General features: G+C 33.9%; 1 protein-coding gene across 2 annotated transcripts in view; it reads left to right on the forward strand.

The window, feature by feature from the left end:
• The window catches only part of BBS7 (Bardet-Biedl syndrome 7), a 44,338-nt gene extending 34,952 nt beyond the window's left edge, over nt 1-9,386 (forward strand). Inside the window, exons 15-19 of one of the 2 annotated variants that reach the window (XM_047797985.1) lie at nt 1,914-2,078; nt 5,172-5,281; nt 5,395-5,498; nt 5,641-5,764; nt 7,844-9,386. In XM_047797985.1, the coding sequence (XP_047653941.1) occupies nt 1,914-2,078; nt 5,172-5,281; nt 5,395-5,498; nt 5,641-5,764; nt 7,844-7,977 (637 nt within the window). In that variant the 3' untranslated portion in view covers nt 7,978-9,386. The remainder of the gene's footprint in view (nt 1-1,913; nt 2,079-5,171; nt 5,282-5,394; nt 5,499-5,640; nt 5,765-7,843) is intronic. The other variant, XM_047797986.1, reaches the window with a different exon arrangement.
• Nucleotides 9,387-9,434: the final 48 nt, after the last annotated feature.

The following is a 9,434-nucleotide window of genomic DNA, read 5'->3' on the forward strand; positions in this document are numbered from 1 at the left end:
TAGGGGTTGAATCGGAGCTGCTGGCCTGTGCCACAGCCAAAGCAACATGGGGTCTGAGCTGCATTTGTGACCTGCACTATGGTTCACAGCAACACTGGATCCTAAAACCCACTGAGAAAGGCCAGGGATTGAACGTGCGTCCTCATGAATACTAGTTGGATTTGTTACCATTAAGCCACAACAGGAACTCCGCTATTTGTACTTTTGAAAAATTAAATAAATATTTAAATGCAATTATGTACAGGTATTCCCTACTCTTTGGGAACAAATCGTTCGTATGAAACCTTTTGTAAGCTGTCATGGCGAAGAAGCAGTTACCTTAGGACACATCTTGCTGAGGGGTGCTCAAAATAAATTGGGATAAAGCCAGATACTCACAGGTGCAGTTCAAAACTATAGCAACCTGATGCTGAGATGCAGAATGTGTTTCCTGGAGAAGGAACAAACGCTGACATGATATTTTGTTTTTCACTTTTGAAAAAATAAAATCAAAAATCCTCTTTGGATTTCTTTTGGTTAGTGAAAATGGGTACTCATGTATGTAGGTCTTTCATAAAAGCAAAGTAGCATAGAGTGTACTTTCTAAAAGCAGGAGATATCAGTATTATTGATTCTAATTGATACAGGAGTCTTTGTCTTCTTTTAGTGACTGGCTTGAGCTGGACTTTCCTATCTTAATCATATATTTACCATTCTGAGATCAGTAGACTAACAGTTCTCTGTCTCAAACACTTATTATGAGAAAAGACTGTTTAGAATTTGAGTTCTCTGTAAATAGGACCTAATTGTGTTAGCCTCAAACATTATATTTCCTTTCTACTTTACCTCAGGGAATACTAGTAGAGCAATTAGTTGTGATAGTCCTTGTTTTTTGTAACATCCACTCCAACCTCATTATCCTCTTGGTTGTAGTTTTTCACTTTTTTTTTTCTGAAAATGAGAGAAGATTTGAGGCCAAAGCCTATGTTTTTTCTATTGCAGCTTGTAATTTTAAAGGTATGTAAGCAGAAATGTTCCTGAGGAAGATTTGGGGAAAACATCAAAGAATAGATTCTTTCGGGGCGTCTTCCTGCTTAAAAGTCAAAGTTGTTAAAGGAGGTATCATGGTATGCTAGAAAGAACAGCAACCTGGAACTCAAGAGACTGGGATTATAATCTTGTATTTGTTCCTAAATGACTTTTGGGAAATGATTTAATCTCTCTGGGCTTTAGTTTTCTCATCTGCAAATGGGAGTTGGAGTGGATGATCTCAAAAGTCCTTTCCATTCTGTATCCTCTTAGATTTTTTTCCTGAACCTTTAATTCCATTAAACTTTGCATTTTTAACTCTATAACTATACATTTGTTTTATTTTAGATTTCTTTGATTAATTTTATGAGCTTTTGTGTGTATATGTGATTTTGGAAGATAGAAAGTTGATTCCATATCCCTTCAAAATAGGAGGTATCATTCTTTAACTTTCTAGTGACATGCAGCTAGTAAATAGTGAAGCAAGGTTTCAGATCCATGTCTATCTTACTTAAAAGCATGAATCTTTATCTTCACATTATGCTGATTTTTTTTGATAAGGAGATTCTTATATATCTTGTAGTTTGTATAGTAGAAATTCTAGATGAACTTTTAAAAAATGTAATCTACCTGAGTAAACAATTTTATTTGTAAATCATGTTACAATGAAACCAAGCTATTTATGTCACTTAACTGAATATAAAAAGTACAGGTATAGATAAGCATTCATTTTTTTCCCCATGAAATCAAAATGTTTATCTGATGGGTGAGATTAATCTGAGAAAAATTAAATGGCTGCTTTTATATTTGTAATTTGCAAAATCCTGTTTGTTAATGTGTTGAGTATATATATAACCTCCATGTATTTCCACATACAAATGTGTGTCTCTGCTATTAAATTGCAGACCCATGAATACACTGACTTTGACAGGCCAGTTTAGTTTTGCAGAACTTCATTCTTGGGTCGTTTTTTGCCTGCCTGAAGTTCCTGAAAAGCCTCCAGCAGGAGAATGTGTAACATTTTATTTTCAAAACACTTTCCTGGATACACAACTTGAAAGTACCTACAGGTGAGTAAAACTTATTACTGGTTCACAGTGTTTTTATATAAATAGAACTTCTAAATTTGTGTATGTTTTAAGGCAGGAATACTTTGCAAATAATGTAATCAAAGCCTATACTGTTCAAGAGCATCTATTGGAAAACAAGTGGAATTAATGAGATTAAAAATGATTGACTAAAAATGAACATGAAAGATGAATACCTTTCCTATTCTCTAACTGGAACCAGTGAGAAAATAAATTGTTCAAAAAGATCCTTTCAGAGCAGTAACAATAACAAAACATTCCTATAAAATCTATAGGAATATTCTTTATTAGAAATATGTAGTATTTCATGAAGAAAACTTTAAAATTTTATTGACGTAAAAGATTTCATTAAATGGAGTAATATATTCTCTAGTTATCAATATGAAGACATTGTAAACGTGCAAGTCCTTCCCAAATTGATTCGAACATTTATCCTAATTCCAGTAAGAATTACAATTGAATTTCTTTATGCAAAAATAGGAAATGGCTCAGGACTTGAAAGCTTAGAACACCAGGCTTTTGAAGCTACCACATAATAAAGTGGAAGTCATTATTCTTTTACATTTTTCTCATGCTCCCAGTTGCCCTCATGCCACCTTCACTGTCTCACTCCCCACTTACCTCCCATAAGCTCTCCTAATTTCTGTTTCTGAATACAGTAGAGGCTAAAATTTCCTTCTCCTTTGTCCTTTTTTCTGAATGTGTTGAGTAAGGCTGATTTCTCCTCATTTGCTTTGACCTTGTACCTTTATACCTCTTTAAGGGCTTTACATTCCCATTCTCTCACATCTATAGGTTGTTTTTATCTGTTTGATCTTTTGTTTTTGTTTTTTAAGACTTTGGAGGAGAGGGAACTTCTTATCCTCTATCTCTGTCTCTTAAAATTTCTTTCCCTAAGCATTTTGCAGAGGTACTCTGTTTCTTTTTTCTTTTCTTTTTTTTTTGTCTTTTTTTTGCTATTTCTTGGGCCGCTCCCGCAGCATATGGAGGTTCCCAGGCTAGGGGTCGAATCAGAGCTGTAGCCACTGGCCTACGCCAGAGCCACAGCAACGCGGGATCCGAGCAGCGTCTGCAACCTACACCGCAGCTCACAGCAACACCGGATCGTTAACCCACTGAGCAGGGGCAGGGACCGAACCCGAAACCTTATGGTTCCTAGTTGGATTGGTTAAACACTGAGCCACGACGGGAACTCCGGTACTCTGTTTCTTGCTAGCTGAGACTTGACCATGCTGTGTTCTGGAAACAGCAGTGAACACATAATTTTACCTCTGAATGTAACCTTTGGGTCCAAGAAGTCTCCAGAAATCTAATTGGTTTTAGCATCAGTTCTATGGGGGCATTTCACTGTAGCCTCCCCAAAATCTTTCTTAACCTGGAATCATGACTTCTGTTTTGAAGTACAACAGTGAACCTCACATTTTAAACATAGCAGACAGTGTGATAAGGGCTTGGTATATTATATGATTTTATATTAGCACACCTTTGTTCTTTGCTATTTTGTGTCCTTAGATATTTTTCCCTTAACAGCCAAAAGTCTGCTTGTCTTTCAAGCCCCAACTCAGTAGCTACATTTTTGAAGCTTTCCTTGATTCTCTTCTCTGTTCCTATAACATTTTATTTTTCCTGTCTTAGATTGTTGTTGTTATTTGTTTGAAGTATATAATAATTTTTATGTAAGTTTGCCTCTAAATCAGATTGTAAACTTCTGGGCAGAGTTTATTTCTCATTTATCTTTGTGTGTATCCACCAAGTATATAACACATCTTTGAACATAGTGGTGCTCGGTAAATATCTTTTGGGTGCCTGGTTAAAATACACATATATGGAAGAAGTATAGAAGCGTGTGCTTTGGGGGTGGACGTATTTAGGTTTGAATCTGGCTCTGTGACTCACCAGATATTTGACCTTAGCTAGATTACTTACCTTTCTGAGTTTCGGTTTCTTTTCTGAGGAATGGAAATAATGGTACTTATTTTTCTAAATTATGATGCTTAAAGAAAGATAAACCATGTGAGTCATTCTACAGTGCCAGGCACTGTATAGGTATTTAATGTTAAATATATTAGTTAAAATAGAAGACTAGTGAAAAAAAAAAGCTCATGATTTCTAAAATAAGTGTATATTATTCATCTTTCTGGAAAAAAGAAGTAGCATTTGCCTACAGCTGGTCTGTATAAAACCAAATAAAAAGGCAACATTGAATATGTGAAAGATGGGTTATACTGATTAGGAAAATTTTGGTCATCATAAGTAGGTCCCAAATGTAAGCAGGCTTCCAAATAAAAGGAATTTATCATCTCATATGACTTAAAAGACTAGCAGTGGTTTGCCTCAAGCACATCTGTAGTGCCATGGTGGCCACCATAGCCTCTCTTTCCTGCTGGTTCCAATAAAAGTCCCAGGATTGGGTATCTCAATACTGAGCCTAAACCGCTGTGGTCAGGGGTATGGAATACACTGCTACAAGCTTCCTTCTGAAGTCCCAGAAATGGGATTGAGGCCAGTGCCTGTGAAATTATATGGATTGAGAAGGGTGGGAGAGAGAGAAGGAGAGATTCCCTAAAGAAAAAGAAGGGTCCTGTGGTCATAAGCAGTGCCAGTGGGTTCTGGGCATGGAGAAACAGAAGATGTTACTCTTAGCTTTCTTTTAAGAAAGAAAGCTGACATATACTCATGCTGTAATTTATCAAAGATAATCACCTATGTGAAAGTAAGCAGTTTTAATACGTTTTATATACATGAGGGGCTACTTGTTTTGGAAATTTTATTAGTGAAAATGAAGAAAAAGGTTGTTTTAAATGAAGGACTTATGTAAAGTGTCATTTTTAGGGGGCATATGTCTAATATATTTTATTCAGTTTTATAAGTATGTTCAGAACTTGAATTCCTATAACACGGAAAGGTTACATGTTTAAATGTGCTTTGCATTAATAAAGAGATGTGTATATAAAGAAATCTAAAATCAAATGAAGACTATTTACACAAGATACTAGCCACAAAGTATGTTTACTGAACATGTTTATTGGGTGTATTTCCTTCTAAAGCTATTTAAAAAAAATGTTAATTTTGTAGAAAAGGCGAAGGAGTTTTTAAATCTGACAACATTTCTACTATATCCATCCTAAAAGATGTGCTCTCTAAAGAAGCTACAAAAAGGAAAATTAACCTCAACATATCTTACGGTAAAAAAAAAACCCATAAATCATTCTGTTTTTTTTTTTTTTGAGGTTGTTGTTACAGTAAGAATATTTCTGATCTAAGTGACTTATCTAATTGTGCCTGGTTCACCTTCTAGAGATAAATGAAGTATCAGTCAGACACACATTAAAGCTAATCCACCCAAAGCTGGAGTACCAGTTGCTTTTGGCTAAGAAAGTACAGTTAATTGATGCTTTAAAAGTAAGTATGGGTGTCAGGGACTCATGATCCTTGTTTTATTGCAATGGAATTTCTAAAATTATAAAGTTTTATGCTTTAAGTCTGCTTTATACTGGATTTAATTTTGAACATTAAGGCACTTCTGTTTTTAATTTTAATTAAGGAACTTCAGGTTCATGAGGGGAACACAGACTTTCTGATACCAGAATATCGCTGTATTCTAGAAGAGGCAGATCACCTACAGGAAGAATACAAAAAGCAACCTGCACATCTGGAAAGACTCTATGGTTAGTGGACTGTTCTAGAATACCTTGTCATATTTTGGCTATTTGCAAAGGATCATATGAGAGAAACTGGGCAGAGATAGGCAGAGCTTATCACAGTTATGAACCAGTAATGACGAATATATTGTACAATATATTTATTTTTCAGGTTAGTTTTAATGTTAAATATTTTAACTTGATAAATTACAAGTAAATATTAAGAAGTGAAATAAGTGTAGTTCTATGAATTAATCTGTATATGTGTATATATGTATATGAAGAAACCTGGTTGGTGTGAAATTAATATAGCGCATGAATCATTAGGCTATATATATCACACAAATAATTTTCAGGTTTTGTTGCTATTTTGAAATATCAAAAGGCAGCATTTAAATTTTTTAGGCGAAATTAAATAAGGGTTATATGTGTGCTGTGTCAGTTTACAGTTTGAAATTCCTTTTGCTTTGGTGGTGAGAAGTTGAGTTTTTTACAGTTGTATTGAAAAAGCAAGAGCAAGAAGGAGATGAAGGGGAAATAGAGAGGGAGGAAGGAACAACCTAAGAAAAAATTTTTTTGTGATCTTTACATAAGACTTATTGTGCATAGCACACCTGATTGTTTATAACATCTTTATAACCAGGTGGTTTAAAGGATATTTAATCCTTTCAAGAGCTCTGCAAGGTAGATGGTGTTTTCTCTGTTTTTCATTTTAACTGAAATCTCAGACTAAGGAATTTGTTGTCACACAGATAGAGGCAAAGCCTTCATTAGAACCTTCGCCCCCAAATGCATGCTTTTTGCACTAGGCCAAGTCTTCTATAGAGTCTGGTGTCATCAGTTCATTTTGATCCTTAAGCCTACCTAATGAATTTATTTCATACCTAGAGACTTGATCATAATTGTAAAAATAATATATAATATCTTAATATTTACTGTATGGCAAGCACATGATCTTTTATCCTCATAACAACTTAGAATTTGGGTGGTGCAGAACTGCCGTCTCATCACCAATTCTGATGTCCAGAAAACTTTGAAAGCTAAAGCTTTTTTTTTCCATAAATCGTTTGGCAATAAATCTGACTTGATCTAAATTAATTTAATGACAAAAATCTCACTTCAACTAATATGAGGTTAGTTATGTATATATTTTTTATTCTATTTAGTGTGAATATTCATACATTTTGTTGCAGGAATGATATGTTTTCTTATCAAATGCTTCCACTCATTTTCCACAAGTATTATGCCATATATATGGTATATTATATTCCTTTTATTGAGTTTTTAAAATATGAAAAATTCTGAAATGTGTCTTGCATCAAGGGTTTTGAATAAAGGATTGATAGCTTGAATTATTCCCACTATACATACATGAAAACTCAAAGGTGAAATAATTTTCCCAGATATGTGAATCTAGAAATATTTACTGTCAAGTCAGATCCCAAGAATGGTCAATGTATAGCTGGGATATTTTAATTCAATTAAAGCTGTTACAAAACAGAATTTGTCTGCACTATGTCAAAATGCCCGGCCTCTTAGGGAAAAAAACCCCTCATTTGTTGTATTTTTGTATATACCAGTAGAAGTTCAGAATTGGCCAGCAGTTGATTGTCTGAATTAATATCTTGTAACCAGTTGTTAAGAGGGTTATTAGCCAAATGATTTATATTTTGAAACTGGCCTTAAAATCCTCCCAAAATAAATAGGGTTTTTTGTTTGTGGTTTGTCTTTTTAGGGCTGGCACCTGAGGCATATGGAAGTTCCCAGGCTAGGGTTCAAATTGGAGCCTATACCACAGCAACACCAGATCCAAGCTGCATCTACAGCCTACGCCACAGCTCACGGCAATGCTGGATCCTTAACCCACTGAGCAAGGCCAGGGATTGAACCTGCGTCCTCATGGATGCTAGTCAGATTTGTTTCTGCTGAGCCACAAGGGAACTCCCCAAAAGAGTTTTAATGCAGCAATCCTTTTAGGTTTGTGTATGTTAAGTAATGGAATTGCAAGTGCTTGGAAATAGATTCTCAAGCAATCGCTTACTTTCATTAAATATTATTTCATTAATAGAACTATTCAATGACAGGAAATTATTTTTTTCTTTCTAGGTATGATCACCGATCTTTTCATAGATAAGTTCAAGTTCAAAGGCACCAATGTAAAAACCAAAGTGCCTCTTTTACTGGAGATTCTGGACAGTTATGACCAAAATGCACTGATTGCTTTCTTTGATGCTGCATGAAATGTAAACAAGGTAAAGCTCCAAAGAAGCTGTTTAAATAATTGTCTGTTTAAATGAAAAATGTTAAAATAGAATTACAAGCTAACAGTACATACTTTTATTTCAAGTGCTTTTTAATATCTAAAAATATTTGAGGTACAACCTTTTTTAAAGTAATGCTTCTATTTTTTTGACAAATGAAACTTTTTAAAAATGAAGAGATGTTTTATTTTAAAACATAAATGAAATGAGTCTGATGGATTTTAATGAATTTTTTCCAAGTGGATGTTTTAACTTTTAATTGAGAAATATTATTTGGAAAGTAAAAATATATTCAAATATTTAACAAGCTAACACATATATGTATAAACTCAGTTTTCAAAATTGTATTTATGTATGTTATCTCATTTGATCTTGACAATATATTTATGATCATTTTGTCAATTCATATAGGAAAACTGATTCTTAGTGAGGTTAAGTGTTTAAGAAGACATGCTATTAATTTGTAAATATGGGATTCAAGTTCTGGTTCCTGGATTATGTTTTGGTTACTATATATGTTATCAACTAGGGGAAACAACCTATAAATTTTTTTTCCTAGGAATTGAGATTGATTTGCAAAACTGATTTTGCTGTTGCTTAGTAATGTTTTGTGACCCATGCTCAGTTTGTGAAATATTTGAGTTGACTCAACGCTATATTTAACTTGTTATAACCAAGGGAAATCAGCTGGGTGGGCTTGAACAGACTGGGGGATCGTAACTTAATGTGCTGTAACTAGTAGGACTATGTAAGTGTACTACATGTGAATAGTGCAAAAATAGTGATAGCTTCTTAGATTTTCCTGCCATAGTATCCACTGATTTCCTTTTAATCATATATGGGGGAAATATGACTTTAAGGCTATGGAAGTTTTGTTCATTAATCTTAATTCATATTGATTCATATTCAGGTGAATATCGTACGTAAAGGGTGTTTTAAAATACCGTAAGGAAATAGAAAATAAGCTATTTTTTATGTTTTCAAGAAAGGCTCGCTCACACTCATGAATTTGTTGGAAAACAATGCTTCTTAATTATATACCATTATAATTATTAGGTATGTGCAAGCCTTGTATATTAAATGTGAGAATTTGTTAAGGCACATATTGCTAACAGAGTTTTATTTTAATAAGGTCATATTGTTTTTACTATATTTAAACATTTATTTCTAAATGGAACACATAATTATATATAGATCAGTAGAATTTTACTCTGCTTTTTGTTGGCTACCACAGCTTGGGAAAGAAAGAGATGAACATTAATGACCATCTAGTGGGATTTTTTTGTAGTACATTACTCTTTGCTACATCTATCAACAGTAGTACAAGGTGGTACTTCAAAATAACTGCATCATCATTAGAAAAATAAAAAGCATGATTGTGCGAAGCACTTAAATAGTAAGATGATGTAGTCTGCCACTTGAGTATCAGTTACGTT

The sequence above is a fragment of the Phacochoerus africanus genome, chromosome 10 (assembly GCF_016906955.1).
Source record: "Phacochoerus africanus isolate WHEZ1 chromosome 10, ROS_Pafr_v1, whole genome shotgun sequence".
Taxonomy (NCBI): domain Eukaryota; kingdom Metazoa; phylum Chordata; class Mammalia; order Artiodactyla; family Suidae; genus Phacochoerus; species Phacochoerus africanus.